The 22,523-nt window shown below is 44.9% G+C and overlaps 2 protein-coding genes across 2 annotated transcripts in view; one reads left to right on the forward strand and one right to left on the reverse strand.

Annotated features, from left to right (window-relative positions):
- RMND5A (required for meiotic nuclear division 5 homolog A) overlaps positions 1-8,291 on the forward strand; it is a 61,756-nt gene extending 53,465 nt beyond the window's left edge. Inside the window, exons 7-9 of the mRNA XM_003908939.5 lie at positions 252-354; positions 1,811-1,965; positions 3,616-8,291. Of these exons, the coding sequence (XP_003908988.1) occupies positions 252-354; positions 1,811-1,965; positions 3,616-3,679 (322 nt within the window). The 3' untranslated portion in view covers positions 3,680-8,291. The remainder of the gene's footprint in view (positions 1-251; positions 355-1,810; positions 1,966-3,615) is intronic.
- Positions 8,292-15,429: 7,138 nt separating this feature from the next.
- CD8A (CD8a molecule) lies at positions 15,430-22,467 on the reverse strand. The gene is made up of 6 exons (XM_003908940.5): positions 21,540-22,467; positions 21,098-21,451; positions 20,409-20,519; positions 20,097-20,207; positions 19,300-19,330; positions 15,430-16,788 (listed from the first exon to the last, which is right to left on the reverse strand). Exons 1-6 carry the CDS (start codon positions 21,709-21,711, stop codon positions 16,737-16,739), a joined length of 831 nt encoding a protein of 276 aa, XP_003908989.2. The 5' UTR covers positions 21,712-22,467; the 3' UTR covers positions 15,430-16,736.
- Positions 22,468-22,523: the final 56 nt, after the last annotated feature.

The raw sequence follows: 22,523 nt of genomic DNA on the forward strand, positions 1-22,523 counted from the left end.
TTTTTTAACTGGGATTGGTTTTCAATAACTTCAGGAAATATACCAGTGGGCCTTGGGAAGAAGGGGAGGGAAAACAAGTTATTTTTCTTCTAGTGCAAATGGCTGGATTTACTCTTAGCAGAACAGAAGGCTCTCACCCCGTCCAGGGGCCAGGGTCTGCGGTACACAGAGTCTGGAGAAATTGATGTCTCCTTGGACCAAGCGGCCTGACACCTGGCCTGGCACTGACGTTTCCTCTTCTGCTCTCCCAGTTTCTCAGCAGGTTGTGTGGCGCTGCCAGCTTTAATTAACATCAAAGCCGTGATTGAACAGAGGCAGTGTACTGGAGTTTGGAACCAGAAAGATGAATTACCTGTGAGTTCCATTTTCTGTTGGCTATTTACTTTAACTGCCTTTAGAAGAATATGGCATCTTTAAATGTTCACCTTTTAACCAGGAAACATTATTGTAGCCATTCGACAGGAGTTCTTTTATATATATATAAAAGATTAAACAATACAAATGAGGAGCCTAGTACATTTTGGGGACCCTGGAGGAGGAGTATTACAATTTTGACTTGAAGTGCCTTTGAAAGCTGGGGAAGGGAAACATCAGAAGTGGTGAGAGTTGTAGATGCAGTAGCATGCAGTGTGTTCTGCAGTGCAGTTCACAGACCACTCCTGTGATGGTTTTTCTAATATAAAAGCAAAGTTAATTGGACTTACTTTTGTCTTAACTATTGCTGTCAATAAGATCATGGGTTTGTGCTGGTTACATTTTCCTAATGCCAACAGAATAAGTACAGAGCTCTTAAAGGTCGTCCCTGTAACACCTGCAGTCATCAGCGGGCCTCTAGTACTGTATTTCTACTGCTCTCCTAGAAAGGACCATGGTTTTAAACATCAGCACAATCACTTGCCAACTCTAGAACTTCTCTAAGCAGTAGCGTATTCATCTCTAAGACAAGGACCAGCTTTCTCTTTATGGGGTTGCTGAAGGCTGCATAAGCATGCTTAGAACGAGATGGGACACATGGTAGGCACTCAGATTGTGGCTGCCATGGTGCACTTATGATGTGGAGTGGCAAAGGTCATTGTATGTGTGTTTCCACCAGGTCTCTGACAGGCACTAAGACTCTGGGCTGGAATTGTCATTCCTGTCATGATTGTGTCACAGACCCTGAAAAGCTGACATACGCATTTAGTTTTTTGCCCCTTTTATACCACACCTGTACACAGGTTTATTTGCAGTTACCTTGTTCTTCCAGCGGGTAACCCTGTCAGTTGGTTGCCCCAGCTTCTCAAAGATCTTTTCTGATTAAAGGCACAAGTGCAGTCCTGGTCTTGAGTGTGGTCAGGACACAAGCAGCACTCCTGCTCCACTGCCACTAACTTGAACAAGTGAAAAGAACTTGAGCCTTCACTTGTTTTGTGGAGGCAGGTGCCTGGCATCTGGCAGTTTCCCGTTTATGTTGTAAGCATCTCTGACATGCACTAAGACAGAGCAGACTGAAATCTGAATTCACCTAAAGACTGTGTGTCAAGCCAGTAAAGCCATTAGAGGTGGTGATCTGCCCATTAGAGGTGGTGATCTGGTCATTGTTTTTTGTCAGACTTGTTTTTACACTTTGTCAGCTTTCTTGAAAATAATCTTGAAGGCTAATTTATCACTTTGAATCACTAAGACTGTTTATCTGAGTTAGAAGAGTGCTATAGAAAGTTACATTCAGGTGAATAGATATGATCAATGTTCTTTGCTGCACAGTATATATTACCATGTGGATGATTTTGTGAAATATGACTTCAGCTTTTTTACTTTTTTTTCCTAACAGATTGAAGTGGACCTTGGTAAAAAGTGCTGGTATCACTCTATATTTGCCTGCCCCATTCTTCGTCAGCAAACGACAGATAACAATCCACCCATGAAATTGGTCTGTGGTCATATTATATCAAGAGATGCCCTGAATAAAATGTTTAATGGTAGCAAGTAAGTGTATGACTTTTAAAAAATGTTAGCAAATAAATTTTGTTTTGGAACTTGGTAGGAGCATAAGAAGTGATGAGGATTAAAAAAATGTAGCTAGATTTAGAACTAAATAAATTTCTTAACTACTCATTTGGCAAAGTGGGTGGTATCTGATTTGAGTATTTTTAATTTATCTGTGGATTTGGTGATTAGATTTATAACCATGTCTTTAATTTTTGGGGTAGGTGATAGATTTTCCCCTTTTTTATACAAATGGAGTTGCATACTAAAAAATGTTCTATACTTCGCTGTTTTCACTTAGTGATGTGTCTTGGAGATCTTTCTCTATGCTGCAGAAACAGCCCTCATTATTTTTTTTTTAAAGCTGCAGTATATTCTAGTGTATAGAAATATGATGGGGTATCCAGTTCCCTGTTGATGAACATTTGTTTCTCTAAACAGTGCTAAGTGAAGGCGACGGGCATGGTGGCTCATGCCTGTAATCCCAGCACTGTGGGAGGCTGAGGCAGGCGGATCATGAGGTCAGGAGATTGAGACCATCCTGGCTAACACGCTGAAATCCCGTCTCTACTAAAAATACAAAAACAAAAAATTAGCCAGGTGTGGTAGCGGGCACCTGTAGTCCCAGTTACTCAGGAGGCTGAGGTGGGAGAAGGGCGTGAACCCAGGAGGCGGAGCTTGCAGTGAGCCGAGAACGCGCCACTGCACTCCAGCCTGGGCAACAGAGCAAGATTCCATCTCAAAAAAAACAAAACAAAAAAACACAGTGCTAAGTGAATTATATACCTGATACATAAATTCCTAGAATTGAAATTACTGGTTCAAAAGATATATGCATTTGTAATTTATTTTAGATAGTGAGCCCAGCTTTTTTTTTTTTTTTTTTTTTTGAGATTGAGTCTCACTCCATCACTCCGGCTGGAGTGCAGTGGTGCAGTCTTAGCTCACTGCAACCTCTGCCTCCTGGGTTCAAGCAATTTTCATGCCTCAGCTTCCTGAGTAGCTAGAATTACAGGTGCACACCACCACGCTTGGATGATTTTTGTATTTTTAGTAGAGACAGGGTTTCGCCATGTTGCTCAGGCTGGTCTCAAACTCCTGAGCTCAAGCGATCCGCCCACCTCAGCCTCCCAGGTGTAAGACACCATGCCCAGCCAAAATTGTTGATCTTAGTTCAGGCTGTACTGATTTCATGTGCCACTGTGAGGCATGTGGGCCGTTCTTGGTGTGGGCTTGTAAAGCTGCCATCAGGTTTGCTGCCCTTGAATGGATTGTGTGACCAGTACATTTGAAATTCATTTAAAGACTGATGCAAGCTAAACCTTTGGGAAGGAGAAATTGAATTTCAAACCCCAAAAATGATATCCAGAAAAGTTATCTTTGTTTTGTTTAAGAAACAATTTTCAATGAAGAAAAGGCTTTCAGTTTAGGATCTGGCATGGGTGGTATGTATTTGTGACCCTTCAAATCTTCGTGGTTATATTAAGGGAAAGCATAATTCATCCTCAAAGCAAAATACAAACAGACTTGTTGTTTTTGTGTGTTCTTATATGTGTGTGTGATTGTTAAAGATACTGTATAACAAGATAAAAATTGAATGCTCAGTACTGAGTCTGCTCCTTCACTCAGTGTTTTCTTCTTTGTCTTTAGATTAAAATGTCCCTACTGTCCAATGGAACAAAGTCCAGGAGATGCCAAACAGATATTTTTCTGAAGAGATAACTTTAGTTTGCAATTTGTAAGTGAAACTGAGTCGTGGGCGCATTTCAGAAGAGAACGTTCCATATAATGCAGCTAACCAAGGACTCCTGTGTTTCTATAAGCTAATGCTCCAGAAACTTTGCCAACCTGTTAGTGTACACACACTGAGGGGAGTGCTCCCGGTGAATATTATCATAGGGCTTTATTATATTCTTGGTCTTCATTTCTGATCAAGTAAATACACCAGCAGTTGTCATTCAATGCAGGTTTTTGTACTTAATTATATGGTGATTTTTTTACTTTTTAAGAGCAGAAACAGAAATTGACCTCCCCACCATGTGTTTAATATTTCACTGCTTTTACTTTTGTCATTTTCTTGATAATCGTAAGCCTTGAGAGTGTTTGTGAAAAAGTTTTATTTCCTGTTATGTATACATAAGTAAATGAAAATTCTTCAGAAAAAGTTTGATAAATTGAATTGTGGTTATGAAACTAATTTGCATTTTTATTTGCTTAAGAAAGAAAGCTGTGATAGATTCCAGATTTGCTTTTTGATGTTTTCCTCTGCTCCAGCTCCAAGAAGTCAGCACACCTGCATTTTAGCTCTGCATGCAGCCCCAGCAGGCTGCGTGTTTAAGAATTTCATTGTTTAACCGGCTGGTGTGAGAAGTCTTCCGTTAGCATAGAGTGGAAGGAGTACTATTGTTTGGTTGGTTTTGGTTTTTGTTTGTTTGTTTGTTTTTGCTTTTATTGCCAAGAGGTGCTTGTTTTAAAAGTATGTTTAATAAAATGAAATTCTAAAGTTAGAAGTGTTCTTAAGTTGATATTTGCTCTCTTGGTCTTGGTAGCCCTATTGTATCATTGCAGACACAGTGTTGTGCATGTGTGTATTATATATGTGCACCAGCATCAAACATTGTGTATCTGGAAGGAAAGCAGCATGTTCCAGTTCTAAAATGCAGTTACCAGACCCATCACTTTAAATCCTTAAAGTTAGAAGCTAGCAAATTTTCTGTAGTGCAGAATGTTTATTGCTGTTTTTGTGTTTGAATAGTATAATGTTTGATGCCTCTCTTCTGCAAAGTGTATCATCTCATTGACTGTGAATCTGTATATTATTCTAATGGATACAGATAATGATCTTTTCTCCTGTGAGGTATCTTCATTTAATGCACTGTCCAAAAATAGCCATGTGTAAGAGTCTCTCTGTATGATGAACTACATGGAAAAGACTTCTGTGGACATAATTCTGACTGAAACCCATGAAGTGACTTCAGTATAAGAATGTTACATGGAAATCACCAAATATTTTGCAACTTTATTTCATCTGACATGGAGTGAACATCAATAGGAATACTTTCAAAGCAAATGAAAAAAAGAAAACACAGAAGCAAAAAGAAATGTGGCACTTCACATTTTAAACTACAGATGGACTTGGTTCGAGGGAGGGGGAATCACAGATTTGGTGCTAAGTTAATTAGAAACTGGCAGCGTTTTACAGTAGTACACCAACCTGGATGTTTTTTTCTGAAATGTGTACCTGGGAGAGCTGGGGTTTGTTTGTGAAGGGAAAGAGTACTGTGGAAAGCTCTGCTTGAGTGCCGTGTGGCCAGGCCTATGTGGATGGCTACTCCGTACTGTGCGGGTTCGCCAGCGGTTGCGATTGGCCCGGCTCGGAGTGCTTGTCTGGTCCAACCTCAGTCTGGCCCCATAGCGACTTTTGCCCCATGATTCTGCTTCACTGTTGGAGTCCTCTTTGAAGTTCCCCCTCTCTTTACTAAAGCAGTGAAGGAAGAGAACAGAGACAAACTCTTTGGACTGTGAAAGACAAGGTAGAGAATTCTAGGCAACAGTCTGACCAAGGGTGTAAACCAGTTTATTATATATATTTTTTTGCCTTTGAATTAAAACCTAGAGTGTTGTTTTTTTGTTTTTATGTTTTACCCTTTTTCTCCTTAGGCCAAGTTTAGCTTATTCTCATCTTTCCACCCCAAACACCTACACAACATTTAGGTTTCACGTAAGGTTTGAACAAGACAGATGTACTCTGAAGGCTGGTGGTAAATGTGTTTGATGACCAGGCACTTGATATAGTCGGCTTGGGCCACTTTTAAGGAAAAAAGCCAGAGCTCAGCTTTATCCCTCTCCCAGTGCTGGGAGCCAAAAAACTGTTGACAGTTTTTTGTGCAGCTCAAGACAACTTTAAAAAGAACATGCTTTAACGGAAGCATTGGACTCTGCAGCTTTCTGTGTAAGGTCCGTGTACTCCCACTGGGCAGGGTGAGGACCAAAATTCTGAAACTCTTATGAATCTGACATATTACATGGAAATTATATCTTGCCTTTAAGTGCATGGACTTAAAATTCATGAGAGACTAAATGTGAGGGAGAAGTGGATTTAAAGAGGCCAGACCTTAACCAAAGATGCTGAGGTACAGCATTCTGCCCTCCCTACCTTAGAAACTCCATAAATGCTGTCACGACCCTATCATCGCTGATACTTTCTGCACGTCAGCAGTCCAGGAGGATGCTTTTTGTCTCTTTACCTCTACTTTACAAAAGGTAATATGATAGAGGCAACGTTTATAACAGTCACATTTAATTATAATGTACATGAAAGACAGAATTTCAGAATGGTTTCTTAAATTTCCTTGGAAACCGTTTCCACATATCAGTTATAGACAAAGGCCATGGGACTATGCTAAACCAATAAAACCTTTTTAGCAAATCTTTACATTCTGACTTAGCCAGAGCATCTGAGTGTTCAAGTACAGTTTTACAGTGGCTAAGATTGTCTCTTTGATCTTTTTTCTCCATTGTGTGATCATCACAGATGCTATTTCTGTTTTATTGGTGATTATATGAGACTTCTAATACATAAATGAACGGGTATCGGTGCCTCTTTATTTTAAAAATTTTGAAGAAAAGAGCCACCTCATATTCATAGAGTGTGTATTTTTTGAGTGTGTGAGCATTTAATTGAAAATAAAGTTATGAAGTAAATCTTAACTTTTCTGTAGCAGCTAATGTATACAGAGACACTAAAACCCACACCACGTTTTGTGGGAAATGAGGATCCCCTTTGTGTCCTCTCCAGGTAGTCCCACAGGTTATGCAGTTTCAGTTCAGTCTTCTTTATGCTGTGATTGATTTCCACCTCAGTGGCTTAGCCTTTGGGACAGTGGATACTGCAACAGCCAAGAACTCTTGGTTATCCGCACAAGACAAGCTGCTGGTAGACTACATTAGCCCTCTGGTTTTCCAGCTCAACCTCTGATAAAGTGGACTGACAGCCACGCTGCTCAGTCTGTTTAGTCAGCCGACTCAGGTGATTTTCAGGGAAGGCATGGAGGCATAGTTTGGTTAGTTTCATCACTAGGATGTATAAGGTGACGACACAAACCAAATACCTTTCTTTCATCACTTAACTATACGTACTTTATCTCTGGTAACACTAGAATGCTGTGGTCTTGAGGGAATGTTAGCAAGGGACACATAGAAGGTTTGGTGTTTCGTAAGCCTGTCTAGCTGTGGCAGGTTTTGTGTGGTACACTGATGTTTACCATAAGCAGGTACAAGCTTCATGGACTGTTCTTAATGAACTATAATTGAATAGATACCAAAAATAGAATGGCAAATGTATTTTAATAGCAGATGAGGCAGTTAGTTTTCGGATGAATTTTCCACTGTTGATTTTACTTCAAGACATAGCAAGAGAAACAAAATTTTGTTTTCAAGACATTTCCGCTACAGTTTCAAGTAGTGGGCATATGCTTCATTTACTTCCAAAGAGGAAGAAGCAGCTGGAATTGGCTTACAGCACTTGCTTTGTTTCATGTTATGGGTGAAGACCTACATACACTCTTCTTGTAGCAGTCACTTAACCTTCAGCAAGGCAGTTGTGGGGTTCACTATGATTTAGTGCCTGATCTTTTTTTTGGGAAGGGGCGGGAATGAATGTGTTGGGACTGGGAGGGAAGCAGAAAATGGGAGCGTGAGTGAGTGTGCATGTGTCTGAAATTCACCATTGCCCCCACCTGCGCCTGGCAAGGAACAGGTGTTTGATGTATTTTGCTCATGACTGCAGTATGCATGTATTTTTTTCCTTCTCTGTGTTTTCTAAACTTACACTAAAGGATTCATCAAATCATCTTGTTCAGATGGCTCAGGATTGTATTTATTTTGCTTACCCCGTGCTCTTGGGTTCTATAGTATTTCTATAATTATGTAACGAGAATAGTGTTGCACTGTAATCTATCATATAGAGCTATATGTATGGAAAATTTTGATCAATTTTTTAAGAAATGTATCCTGTTTGCAAAGGCACAATAAAGTTCCATCTTATAGACTATAGGCAATAAAGCTAACAATAAACCTTATTTAACACAAACCACATCCATATCCTCTGTTCATTTGATTTTGGAAAAAGTCTAGCATATCCAGTAGTTTCAGGGAATTCATTTTAACTTTTAAGAATTCTGATATATTTAATTTATAAATATCGGACTGATAGAATTTTGGAAAACTATAAGAAATGCTTTGTTAATGTGTGTATTCCTATGTAAAACACATGGCTTCTCCTGTGTATATTTTTAAAAATTAAAGAAATGCACATTGAAAAAGTATTTTGTGGAACCGGTCTGTATGAATGTGCCAGGTGACAAAGGTATGAGGGAGGGAGTAGGGAGGTGCTGATTGCAAGAAGAGAAAATTGCTGTCTGCATTTGCTAAGGGTCTGCATGTCAAGAATTTAAGAAAGTATCTGTCCCCATCTTATTCTGTTTCTGTGCCACCAACAGTGAGAAGAGAAGGTGACTGGGCACTGTCCCGAGTTGTTTGTTGTTGTTTTGAGACAGACTCTCACTCTGTTGCCTGAGCTGGAGTGCAGTAGCCCAATCTCGGCTCACTGCAACCTCCACCTCTTGGGTTCAAGCAATTCTCATGCCTCAGCCTCCCGGGTAGCTGGGATTACAGACATGTGCCATCTAATTTTTTTTTATTTTATTATTTAGTAGAGACGGTGTTTCACCATGTTGGCCAGGCTGGTCTCGAACTCCTGACTCTGAAGTGATCTGCCCACCTCAGCCTCCCAAAGTGCTGGGATTACAGGCGTGAGCCACTGTGCCGGGCTGAGTCCCGAGTTTCTGAGTAGGAAATTGTTTTAATGTTTCCAAGCTTCTGCCCCCTCTAGCCCCTCCTGTGCACAGTGGGGACCCTGCCCTATGTACTGACCAGAGTGGCAGTGAGTGCATGACTGGTAAAGTGGAGCCCGGAACCAGCTCGATGAACAGGCTGCTGGAGGGACTGGAACTTGTGCTGTCAGCATTACCAGGGATGACCAGAAACTGAATTGCCTTGTCTTCTATGGCAGGCCAAGGTTGTAGAGACCAAGCATTTGTCTGTACTGCTTTTGTATATTTTTTAAGAGAAATGGTGTTACCTGAGATTTTAGGATGTTTCTTACCTATGGAAACCCTTGTGGTCCCACCGAGTCAGGTTGGAGCTAGTGGCCCAGGTAATAGAAGAAGAGGCCTGGCAGGCCAGTCCAAGCTCTCATCGGCATGGTCATGAGAAAACGGGCTTCCCTTACGAGGAGTGTCCTGGATGCTTCCTGTTTCAGGAAGTATCCTCCCTCTCAAATGTGGCGAGTCAAGATCACACCTACTGAACAGAATTTCCCTTGAGGACTAAGGGCAAATCTGTTAGTCATCAAGAAAATTTATATTTAGTGTGCTTTGAACTCTAGTTATTGAAAAAATCTGTGTTTCTTTAAGCATCTAGGTAATTGAGGGACTGCTGTATTTGCAGTATGGTAAAATGCATTCATTTTCTACCCCCTCCACCAAAACAGGGAAGGTGAGCATCAAAGATGAAAAACAATTTTGGTAATGACAAAATAAGGACTAAAAATGCATCTTTCAACAAAACAGCTTGATGCTTCTCACCCCCCAGCAGAGAAACTTGATAATAAAGAATATCCCAGCAGAAGACAGCCTTTCTTAACTTTTCTTTTTCCTTAGCACCCAGTAAGAAGCTTAACCACATAACCCTGTGTACACAAAATTTAGAATTCTGAAACATTTTACAGAACAATAGTGCTACAAATGTGTGATGTGCTATTTTATTTTTAATGCTCCCCAAGACTAATTTGATTTCGTGACCTGCTAATGAGGCAGTTTTTTTTGTTGTTGTTTTTGGTTTTTTTTTAATAAAGTATATTATACTTTTTTTTATAAAGTATATTATACTTTAAGTTCTAGGGTACATGTGCACAACATGCAGGTTTGTTACATATGTATACTTGTGCCATGTTGGTGTGCTACACCCATCAACTCGTCATTTACATCAGGTATAACTCCCAGTGCCATCCCTCCCCGCTCCCTCCTCCCCATAATAGGCCCTGGTGTGTGATGTTCCCCTTCCAGAGTCCAAGTGATCTCATTGTTCAATTCCCACCTATGAGTGAGAACATGCGGTGTTTGGTTTTCTGTTCTTGCGATAGTTTGCTCAGAATGATGGTTTCCAGCTGCATCCATGTTCCTACAAAGGACACGAACTCATCCTTTTTTATGGCTGCATAGTATTCCACGGTGTGTATGTGCCACATTTTCTTAATCCAGTCTGTCACTGATGGACATTTGGGTTGATTCCAAGTCTTTGCTGTTGTGAATAGTGCCGCAATAAACATACATGTGCATGTGTCTTTATAGCAGCATGATTTATAATCCTTTGGGTATATACCCAGTAATGGGATGGCTGGGTCATATGGTATTTCTAGTTCTAGATCCTTGAGGAATCGTCATACTGTTTTCCACAATGGTTGAACCAACAGTGTAAAAGTGTTACCATTTATGAGCCAGCTTTTAAAACCTTGCATGATGGGACAGTGATGCAGTGGTCCACTTGTCCACCATACTTCTTTGAAATCTGTCAATATATCTATGATAGAAAGTACTTAAAAACAACAGCAACAAAAAACACTTTCCTTGTAGCAGTAGGGTATTTCGTATCCTTGTGTGAGCCTTCTATGCTAGCAAATGTGGCGATACATCTCAATGTTAGAAGGCTTGTATAATCCAGAACTACTAATTACTGAGCTCTCGTGTGTCAGGCAATGTTGCATTTATTTAGCTATACTTCCTTTCAGCTTAGAAAAGTACAAAGTGCTTCATGCTAAACATTGGCATGTAGAATCCTTTAATAAAAAGACATGTATTTTAGCATGTGGTATGACGTCTTAGCAGTCACTCATCTAACAGATTTTTAAAATTCCACTCTGCTGGGCACTGAGATGAAAGCCTACAATCTGCTGGAAAATACAGAAAAGTAGAGCCAAGGTCCTGTAATGAGGTTAATAACAAGAGGGTGCTGGAAAAGAAAGGAGAGCTGTAATCGTTTTGTGTTTTTAAGGCCCACTCTAGCTATAATGGGAAGAAGGGTAGTTGGGGAGGGGACAAGGCCAGAGCCAGGGAGGACAGTAGGTAATTAAGGTCAATGTGAGTATTTATTGAGTATTGGTCTCGGGTACTCTTGGAGGTCTGGGATAGAGTGGTGAACCAGGCAGACTTGTTCTCTAAGTGAGAATCAAGGTCATGAAGGAAATACAGGAAGGCAATGTGCTCATCACACAGTGCTCTGAAGCTCCCATTATTTAGAGAAGCAGTATTAGGTTCTTGTCTCAAGTGATAGTGGGCTTCCTTGCTCTAGCATTTTAACTGTATTCCCACTTCTCTCTATTATCTATGTTTTCTAAGAAAGGATGAATTTCTAACTTTGCCAGTCTCTATATCGGGCTCCTACACTGTGTGGGTTGTGTAAAATTCTCCCAAATTCCACTTGGGGCTGGCCTTTTCACTTTCTTTAAAGACATTTAGTGGCTGGGCATGGTGGCTCATGCCTGTAATCCCAGCACTTTGGGAGGCTGAGGTAGGGGGATCACTTGAAGTCAGGAGTTCGAGACTAGCCTGGCCAACATGGCGAAACCCTATCTCTACTGAAAAATACAAAACTTAGCTGGGCACGGTGGTGTGCGCCTGTAGTCCCAGCTACTTGGGACTGGGACTGAGGCAGGAGACTGAGGCAGGAGAATTGCATGAACCTGGGAGGTGGAGGTTGCAGTGAGCCGAAATTGGGCTACTGCACTCCAGCCTGGGCAACAGAGCGAGACTCTGTCTCAAAATAAATAAATAAATAAACAGTAAATAAATAGGACATTTAGCCACCGCGCAAGTGTTGGATCCATTGAAATGAAGGATTCTGGTGTGTCATTTCCCCTCTGAAGTAAAAATGTTTCTTAGACATGTCCTCAGCATTCAAGACTAAGCTCTCCCCTTCAGAACAGATTAGAAAAGCATTTTAGGTTTTCTTTCGTTCTTAAGCACAAGACTATGTGGCCTTTAGTTATTTCAGATATTTCAGATTAGTGAGCTAATCTGCCCTAAAGAGGAATTTCACGGGAAATTATTAAATTGTCTTGAAAACTTTCAAGGATGACTCAGGAAATGTGGGGCTGAGGGCCTCTGTCCTTCCTAGGTTGTGCTGTTAGGACTAGGCTTAGTGGCAGGTGTGGAGTAGGTAGCATGGGGTTTGTATGGTGGCTTCATGACCATCAGGGTCCCAGACTCCTTTCTGCTCCATGGCCTTAACATACGACCTCAAATTTACCCTTGTCTAATCCTAGCTGTGTTCCAGGCAGGAAGGAAGAGGAAAGTGGGTGGGGAAAGGGCGAACTTCCCCGTTGAGAGAGCCCCTCTAGGAGGCCTTCCTGGAAGTCCCATGTGGCAACTTACTCACTGTGTATGGCTGCAGGCTTGTCTGGGAAATGTGGTCTTTTAGGTGGCCGCATTACCACCTTTTCAGATTCTAATTGTGTGGTCTTGGGCAAGTGATAGAAACTTCCTACACTTTTGCTTCCTCAGCTGCAAAGTAGAATGATAGTAGTTCCTATATCATAGTTTCGATGAGACCTAAATGAGATACTGACCTATGGTGAATGTTGAATAAACTCGTAGTTTTATTAAGTCAATAAAACGTAAATGACATTTGCAGACCATGGTCAGCTAAGGGGGAACAGAAAAGGGGGAAATAGTAACTGGCACTTAGAAGTGAGATGTCTCTGAAGGGATGGAGGGGCCTTCAGTAGGTGCCGAGATGGCAAAATGGTACAGCACACTTCTTTTCCTCCTCTGCCCTTCCTCAGCTGCCCAGAGGATGACAGAGCTCCCTTGTGGAATGAATGGCCACAGCCATCAACAGCAGAAGTCAGGTGGTGGCACTCAGGATTCAAGGCTGAGGGGAATGTCAAATGACACAGTGCTGTCAGGGGCTGAGTCTATCTGGAACGGAGGTTTCCTGAGATGTTGCCCTGCCGTGCACTGGGTGCTGAGATCCTGGGGTATATGTAATAACATATATATCGATCAGAAAGGGCTACTGTTTACCCTTTTGGGGAAAGAACAGAAATGAGAAGAATCAGACTCAAGTAGCTGCATTCAGAGTATAATCAATACGACACTGGTTTAGAAAAATTCAGTACAAGTTCATTTTTTCAGCATATATTTATTATTTGCTTACCATGTTCCATGAGCTGTTCTAGGCAACTGAGAAAACATGTATAAACTCATGTACTTTGAGGTAGGGACTATTATTAGTTCCATTTTATAAGTGGGGAAACTGAGGGATCAAGACATTAAGTCGCTTGCCAGAGAACTCATAGTTAATAAGTAGCAGAGCCAGGAGGCTGGTTTATTTTGGTTTTGTTTGAGACGGTTGTGCTCCATCACATGGACTGAAGTGCGGTGGCACAGTCTTGGCTCACTGAAGCCTCAAACGTCTGGGCTCAAGAGATGCTCCTGAGTAGCTGAGACGACAGGTGTGCACCACCATACCTGGCTAATTTTTTTGTATTTTTTGTAGAGATGGGGTTTCACCATGTTTCCCAGGCTGGTCTCGAACTCTTGGACTCAGTCGATCTGCCTCTTGTGGCCTCCCAAAGTGCTGGGATTACAGACCTGAGCCGCTGTGCCTGGTGTTAGGAGGCTGGTTTAGAGCCTCTGCATTTAACCACTATGCTACTGAGGCCTCTTTTAGTTCCCTTTGGTGGGGAAATGCTGCTCAACCCTGCTTTTAGGAGCAGCTTAAGTGGGGCTGCCCCCAGGTATTTATAAAATTGTGTGCAGAGAAGTATTTGCACACAGACCCAGGACAGGAATGGGGGCAGCTTCTGGCTGACAGAAAAGGGAGATCTCTCCCCAACCCACTTGGATAAAGATTCATGGGGAATTTTCTAAGGTAGAGTGGGCTCTCTTAAAACCAATTGAAAGCTGGAGAAGGAAAATGACAAGTTTCTCTCTGGCTTTTCTCTTCCACGAATAGGATATGTTTTTATTAAATGAATGAATGTTAAATGAACTCCATTGGGGCTGGATTCCAGCAGCTGATACCAAGTTTACAGCATAATAGAGGAGTCACTTCTCTCCTTTGTGTTTTTCAGGGTCAAAAAAAAAAAACCTGTTATGGGCATCTTCCACATACATGGTAAGAGGGTTTGTAGAACCAATGTCTCAGGCTAGCAATTGGCAAATGAAACATTGTTGCACCGGAGGCTGGCAGCTCTGAACTGTGGGTGCTCCTTCTGCATGTGTAGAATGAACAGGTTGGAGGTCTGTGGTTGTCAGTGATTCCTAAGCCTGAATTCACAGCCCACCATGAGCGTGCTTTAGGCCTGCATGGCTTGCAGATTTGTTTTCTGTTTTCTTCCTGGTCCAGAGGGCCAGCTCTAATGAACGGATGTTCCTATACTGATATTTTTAATGTCCAAATTATTGTTTACCATTTTACTTGTGGCAAGTGAAATCCTGGTTGTTTTGAGGGTATAAAAAATAGTAAGTATTTGGCCCTCTCCGGAGCCTCCCAAGCGTGGCCCCTCCACCACTCACCACCACCAACTTTGAGCTCAAGGTTGAAGAGGAAATGCTGCTTGTGGCAGAAATGCCCTTTTCCTGTTTTTGCCCTGGCACAGATTCTTTGACATTCATTGGTGCTCCAGGGTCAACTTCACAAGTTTCTCCCATGAGAAGGGGAGTGACGTGTTGTGAGATGCTCATCCTTCCCCGGAGAATCCGGAGATAGCCTGGAGCCCAGGCCCTGCTTCCACAGGAGGCCTCAAAACCTGGCACCTGCCCTGACTGGGCCCTCAGTATGCCGGGCACCTCCTGGCTCTGATCAGCTGGGCTCAGGGAGGAGCGACATGGGGAATTTGTCTCATGGGTAATATCTCAGCTTTCTCTTCTGCTTTAACAGACACAGGCTACTTCACTTAGGGAACGGAAAGCCACTCTTGCTTTCTGTTCTCTAAAAGTATCTTGGTTTTAAAACTTACAACAGACTTCTGGAGGGCTGATTACATGGGTGTGTTTGCTTTATGATGTCACTGAGCTATACATTTACAACTTAGGCAATTTTCAGTACGTATATTTTACCTCAACAACAAGACGACTTTGTGATTTATCATGAAAGGAGCATCGTCTCATCTGTTACCAAGAAAGAACAAAAGGAAGAAGGGTGATGCAGGATGAAGCTAATCTATTTTGATTGATGTGAAAATGGCAGGCTCAGGTGAAGGTGAGGACTGATTCAATAATTTTAGGTCTTTAGCCTAAAGAAACAAAGATATATGCAACATTTTAGTAGTGTTATAGTAGGAAAAGTTTGGAAACAACTAAATACCAGGTAATAGTTAAATAAATGATGGCACAACCAAAATAGGATGCTATTTATCCATTAAAGAGGATACTACAAATGTTTATTCATTAAAGCCACTTATAACAACATAGTACAATCCCATTTTAAAAAGAAAGACATATTTTACCCGTATGCATAGAAAATAATCAGGAAGAAAGTATACCATATTAACAGATTATTTCTAAGGTGAAGAATTATGAGTGGTTCTTACTTCCTTATCTACTTAAGTTTTTTCTCTCCAATGGGCAGGCATTGCTTGTACCATACTGTACGCAAGGAAGTGCGTGTTTGGGACAGCAGTTTGGGCTCTCAGACTCCTTAAGAGAGTCAGGTCTGCCTCATCCCCGTATCTGCTAGTTGAGCAGAGGCCAGGGCTGTGCGAGCGGCTCTCCAACAGTTGTCTTTACAAAGTATAAAAAGTCATCAGTGATCCCAGGAGCATGTTTGTATCTCAAATTCAGAGATTCAAGAGGGCCTTAGTTTAACCTCACTGATGCTCAAATTCTATTTGTAAAGGAGTGGCCTCTCCTCTTTCAGCGGCCCCTCTGCAGTGCAAGGGCTGGGAGAGCAATTCCGCCTCCAGGTAGGGGTTTCACAGAGATTTTCTTTAGAGACAGAGGGATTAGATTTCAAGGGTTAAGCTCACCCCTTCAGTTTATTTTAGGTCTACAGAATTTTAGACCTGATTATATTAAAAAAAGAGTCTGATGTTTACATTATATAACTCTGCCACAGGCAGTTCTCTTTAGTTCATTACCTCCTCGAGACTCTGGGCACAGTATCCCAGATATCAAGAAGTACTTGTTCCCTTGCAGTTGGAGACTCAAGCAACTCGCCCTGAGACAGGGTCCTTGGAAAGAAAGACCTGAATGGTGTGGAGGAAAGAGCCCTGAGCTGGGAGATAAGGTCCCTCCAGCTACTGCTCCAACCCTGACTCGCTGTGTGCCTTTGATCAAGCTGTCTCTGGGCTTTAGCCTCCCCCTTTGTAAAATGGGTGGGGAAGAGGTTGAGATAGCACGGGTGCCTCCAGCTCTGTCAGCATGATTCTGAGAACTCTGCGGGTAGCTCTGACTTGCCCCTTTCCACACCCTACCCCGATGTGTGCACAACAGTATTGTGACCCTTGTGGTGTACTGTAGATTTTACCTAGTTTTGTTTCCCGTCAAACACATAAAGAAAAAGTAATCTTTCCCACCCCACCCCCACTAAAATAATAATCATGAGAATGAATACATAGGGAGGAAGACTGGAAAAAATGAAAGGGAAGGACTTGCTCCCTCAAAAGGAAGGATCTCAGTTTGAAGTAACGTAGTGGCTGTCGCACAGGGTTAGACGTATCTGTCCGAAAGGCTGGGCTTGCCTCCCGATTTGACCACAGGCCTGAAAGAAAGGAAAGCGACCATCATTGTAGCGAGAACCCCATCAGTGCAGCTTCCATCCAGCCATGTCCAGCCTCCCAATCCCCCAGCCTTTGAAAGGTCTGAGAACCTGCTCCTGGGGCACCAGCATGGGATTGGCTGAATGACCTCAGCACAGCACCCCTGCTAAATGCCTTACTTGCGGCATCTCATGTAATCCTCACAGCAGCCTTAAGGGTGGGCGCTGAGCTTGAGAAGTTAAACTTGCCCAAGGTCACACATCTAGGAGGTGGCTGAGCCAGGATTAAACGGAGTTAATGTAGCTTCCTGGAGCCCTTGTCAAGGTCTCCACAGAGGTGTGAGAGTGAGACTGATAACCAAAGTCATTAGCTGACCTGATTCTCAGCCCTGGAGGATCACAGGGAGAGAGGAGGATGTGAGCAAATCACCATCATCAGCCAAATGATGTTACCCTAAAAACGTGTTAGTGGCCGGGTGCGGTGGCTCAAGCCTGTAATCCCAGCACTTTGGGAGGCCAAGGCGGGCGGATCACGAGATCAAGAGATCGAGACCATCCTGGTAAACATGGTGAAACCCCATCTCTATTAAAAATATAAAAATTAGCTGGGCGTGGTGGTGGGCACGTGTAGTCCCAGTTACTCGGGACGCTAAGGCAGGAGAATCACTTGAACCCAGGAGGCAGAGGTTGCAGTGAGCCAAGATCACACCATTGCACTCCAGCCTGGGCGACAGAGCCAGACGCCATCTCAAAAAAAAAGAAAGAAAGAAAAAAAAAAAAAGTGTGAATTCAGCACCAGGCTAGCACCTCGTAGACATGCTAATTCATCATGAGTGTCATGTCTGCACTCTCAGCCCTCTAAAACCTCTCTGTTGAAGTGGAGCGGCCCACCATCATCACTGAGTATATTAACTCAGGTGTTGGAATTCCCCAGATGTGTTTAATCTGTATAGCTTTGTATTTTAAGGCAGAACTTTATTCTCAGTTATTCATCTCAAAATCAGAGTTTTGAGAAAAGGGATGATTCTCCTACAAAAGTTCCCAAGTGTACCCTGAATAATAAAAATGCTAAAACTTTTCTCCTTTTTTTTTTTTTTTTTTTGAGATAGAATCTTGCTGTTACCCAGGCTGGAGTGCAGTGGTACGATCTCAGCTCACTGCAACCTCCGCCTCCTGGGTTCAAGAGATTCTCCTGCCTCAGCCTCCTGAGTAGCTTGGATTATAGGTATGCACCACAATACCCGGCTGATTTTTAAAGAGTCTTTATCCCCTTAGCATATCACCTATAACATATGCATTGGAAATTCATTGCATTTTCATTGGTAAAAATAACAATGTGTAAAGTCCTGAATTTGGATTTCCTCAGAAAAATGTAAAGGCGTATAAAATGCAAACTCCAGGTATAAAATGTAAAATATTTCATCTACTGAATAGAACTGGCGTACATATTCGGTTATCCTTAACACTTCAGCCTGCAACCACAGGGAAGGTGTCTGAGCTTTGGATGGAAGTTGCAGCTCCCCAGCAGTATGACCTTGGATAAATCACTAAATGTTCTAAGCCTCAGTTTCCTTATTTGTACAATGCAGGTAATCGTGACTACTTTAAAGGTTGTTATAAAACTTTAAAAAAGTCTATAAAGCAAGTAACATGCATTAGAGGCTTTCATCAAATGGTTATTATTATTGATAATCTGAGTTTAATTTTGCCTTTGCCACTTTACTAATCCCTGAGCCATGAGATGGGGCAAGGTTGCTGTGAGGATTAAGAGAGATGGGGTGTATTACCCCTATCACAGGTCTGACTAGAGCAGGCACTTGTTAGATGCTACCACAGGGATGCCTCAGCCAACGGGTGGAGAGGAGGTTTATAACAATGAGTGTGTGTGTGTGTTTTAATCATTTCAGAATGATCATGGGCTGAAACTGGATGGGGCACCCACTTGAGCTGCCAGGGAGCTAATTGTCCCTGCATCTCATTCCCCTTTTTTCTACTCCAGTCCTTGACAGCAAAACAAGGTCCTACATGACACAGAGAAATTAGGAAGCAAAGCCATTATTTTTTTGGTTCAGCTGATAAAAGATTGGCTCTCCCTCGAAAAACTAGACCAGCCAAGTAGAAAAAAAAAAAAACGATTTTCTTAAGAAAACAACGAAACCCAGATGGAATAATCACAATAAAGAGGAGGTCAGGTCCTCCAAGGAGCTCGGATGAATTGGGGGAATCCCTCAGGTATTTTTTTTTTTTTTTAAGTGCCAGGCCAAATAAGATGGAGATTTACTGGAGTCACACTGTGTCGACACCAGCCTAACCTGGGCCTACTTTTTCTCAAGGATGCAGGCCAGATGCCAGCCTTGGCCTCTCTTTGCTCAGAAACTACCTGACTCCCTGCCCCAGGACTCCACGGCCATGACCTCTCTCTGGGAAAAGTTGCTACTATTTGCTACTGGGGAAACCAGGAGCCCACCCCAGGGCTGGCCAAGGTGAGCAGGCTGAGCGTTCCAAGAGACTCACCTGGGACATTTGCAAACACGTCTTCGGTTCCCTGGATAAGGAAAAAGAAGGGAAAAAGTGAGTGCCCCCATCCACCAATAGTCCCCAAAGACAGTGTTTCTGTTTTGTTTTGTTGTTGTTGTTGTTGTTGCTGCTGTTTTTTGGTTTTACAAAAAATCATTTCAGAACGATCGTGGGCTGAAATTGGATGAGGCAAATAGGCAATTGCCCCTACGAATTCTCCTTCCTTTCCCCTATTTCTTTGAGGATTATAACTCTTGAGAGCCGGGTAAGGGCTTCTTACCCATCCTTTGTCTCAAGCATCCATTTTTTAAAAATTGCAACTACAGACGCGGGCGGAAGCAGGGAGCCTGCAGACCTGATCCGGCACCTCCCTTGCATGGGACCCAAAGCAGAGTAGGCGGTTCGCGGGAAAAGAACCAAGGACGAACCTCAAACTGGTCGTGGTTTTGACTTAACCCCCCTGGGCACTTGACCCAGGGCCACAGCGGCCCCCTCCTGGCGGGCGTTTGTCGTGTGTCCCGACATGTGCCCGCGCTGCGGGCTTCGCTGACCGAACACACCCGTTGCAGCGGCTCTGGGAACAGGGCTTTGTCTCCCAAAACCTCTCTGAGAGCACAGGGAGCGGGAAGGGCTTTCGCGCATTCTATCTCCAGGAAAGAAGTGCCTGTACCTGCGGGGCAGCTCGGGAGTCCCAGAAATCTCAACCCCACACCCCTCAAGGTCCGCCTGGAGCTAGCAGCGCCAAAGGCAGGAGCAGAGCCGTCTCCTCCCGGCCGCGATTCCTCGGGACTTACTGTGGTTGCAGTAAAGGGTGATGACCAGTGACAGGAGAAGGACCCCGCAGGCCCCGGCCAAGGGCGCCCAGATGTAGATATCACAGGCGAAGTCCAGCCCTCTTGTGTTCACTGACGACACCAAAGACGCCGACATTTAGGAGCGGGCCCGGGACCTCTCAACCGCCCCGCCATCCCAGGCACTTCTCTCCACCTCAGGACTCGGTTTCCCACCACTTGGATAGCCCTTGACCTACAGTATCAAGGCTCCCCTTGGCATGGGCTCTCCCCGCGGTCCGTGCCGCCCCCGCCCCGAGCCCCCGCACGCCTCACCTGAGCCCCCCGCCGCTGGCCGGCACGCCTCTGGGCGCAGGGACAGGGGCTGCGACGCGGTGGTGGGCGCCGGTGTGGGTGGTCGCGGCGCTGGCGTAGTGGTGGGCTTCGCTGCAGGGGCAACAGAGCGTGGTTGGGGGACAGGCTGGGATTATGGACGCGTCCCCGCCCCGGCCCCAGCCTCGCGCGCCTTTCCCCACGGGAACACCTCCCCCCGGTTTTCCTGGGAGAAGGGACCGCAGAGGAGACGGGATGGGTACCCCGGAATGCGCGCGGACCCCTGTGCTCGGGCCTTGGCTTAGCCAAGCGCACGTGGCGCCCGGCCCGAGAGTAGGAGCCCGCTCCCCTGCACCTGTCCTCTCTCCCGGGCAACCAGCAACCCTGGAGCGCGAGTTGATTGCTGTCCGCATTTTACCCACGAACAAACGGAGGCGTAGAGAATTTAAGTCATTTGCCCAAAATCACACAAGCATCCGAACTCGAGCCCAGATCGGCCGGACATAAAACACTATTCCTAGTCCCTACTCAGCCGCACGTTAGCCTCAGTTTGCTGTGTCTGTGAAATGGGAACAATATCTAAGTCTCTTCCAGGTGCGCTAAGAGGCTTGAAAGCAGGACCTATGTGTGGAAAACAGGTTGAGGTGAACCCCTAGCCCCACGCGGAGAGGTGCCGCACCCCGCGCCCGGACCTGGCAGGAAGACCGGCACGAAGTGGCTGAAGTACATGATGGAGTTGCTCAGGGCCGAGCAGAAATAGTAGCCTTCGTTCTCCTGGCGGAAGTCACGTAGGGTGAGGACGAAGTTGTCCCCCAACCTCTTGCCCGAGAACCGCTGGGTGTCCAGCCCCTCCGCCGCCTTGGGCTTGTTTTGGGAGAGGTATAGGAGGAAGGTGGGGCGGGCTGCGGTGCCGCGCGGCTGGAAGAGCCACGAGCAGCCCGACGTCGGGTTGGACAGCAGCACCTGGCACTTCAGCTCCACCGTCTCTCCCAGGTTCCAGGTCCGATCCAGCGGCGACACCCGGAACTGGCTTGGCCTGGCGGCGTCTGCAGGCAGCAGGAAGCGAGGCTGAGCCCCGAGTCCCGCGCCCCCCGCCCGCCCCATCCCCTGCCTTTCCGGGGGTCGCAAACTCACGGAGCAGCAAGACCAGCGGCAGGAGCAAGGCGGTCACGGGTGGGGCCATGACGCGCTCCCCAGGACGCGGCTCGGCTCGAAGCTCGGGCGCCACGGGAGGCGCGCGGGAGCCGGTGGGGAGCGGAGGGGGGGAAGTTGCGCCCTTCGGCCGGCCTGGAGCCTGATTTCGCATTTGGAGGATGTGATGTCACCCGAAGCCCCCGCCGAGGAAAGTCACCCTCCTTTTCGCGGTTGTCGCCTTCCAGCCCGGTGAGGAGGCTGGGGCCCGTGAATGGGGCCGTCGAGGCAGCCTGGTCAGACAACTGGGGGCAGCTGAAAACTGCGGGTTCGGGGATGAGGAAAAGGGCTTGGAAATAGTCCCTGGAAATGGTTGTGTTAGGAGAATGACAGAGTGGGTGAAGGGAGATCAAAGATTTCAAGAAGTGAGGGCGAGAGTCGGCAGGAAAGGAGGGGAGTGTCCCTTCCTTTGCCTTCACTAAAGGCGTCTCTTATACTGTCACCCTTTTTGTTGGCAAAATGGGCACTGAGGGCTGAAAAGGAAGAGGAGCTAGCCACCTGCCCGCTTCTCAGGAACTCGCGCAGAGCAGCCCCAGTGTTCACCGAGGAAGGGCCCTCTCCCTTCCCCCAGGAAATTTCCATGAGGGCGGCAGCAGCCGAAGCTTTGGGTGGCGGTGTCAGTGCGCTGCTGACCTCATCCTTCCGGCCTTTCATCCAGCGGCTAAACTCACCAAACAGTGGCATCTCTTCTTGGAGTCTTTGCAACAGCCCCCACACTAGTCTCTCTCCTGACCAGTCCTCCAGCCACGTTGTTATAAAAATTATTATTCTCATAAAGGGGATCTAACAGCGTCACTCCTGCAGCCTCCCATGGCCTGCATTGCTGGATGGAAACTCAACCCTCAGCTTGGTTGACCAGCCCTTGGGTGCTGGCTCCTCCCAGCCTTCGCACAGCCCCCTGCCCTGCCTTTCCCAAACACCTGCAGC

The sequence above is a fragment of the Papio anubis genome, chromosome 14, assembly GCF_008728515.1.
Source record: "Papio anubis isolate 15944 chromosome 14, Panubis1.0, whole genome shotgun sequence".
NCBI lineage: Eukaryota > Metazoa > Chordata > Mammalia > Primates > Cercopithecidae > Papio > Papio anubis.

Coding starts and splice junctions, on each gene's coding strand:
- CD8A (XM_003908940.5), bottom strand. CDS start 21,711: ATGCGAAATCAGGCTCCAGGCCGGCCGAAGGGCGCAACTTCCCCCCCT. Junction 19,331..20,096: donor CACCCTTTACTGCAACCACA/GTAAGTCCCGAG, acceptor TTCCTTATCCAG/GGAACCGAAGACGTGTTTGC. Junction 16,789..19,299: donor CGTGTTTGCAAATGTCCCAG/GTGAGTCTCTTG, acceptor CCTTTCTTTCAG/GCCTGTGGTCAAATCGGGAG.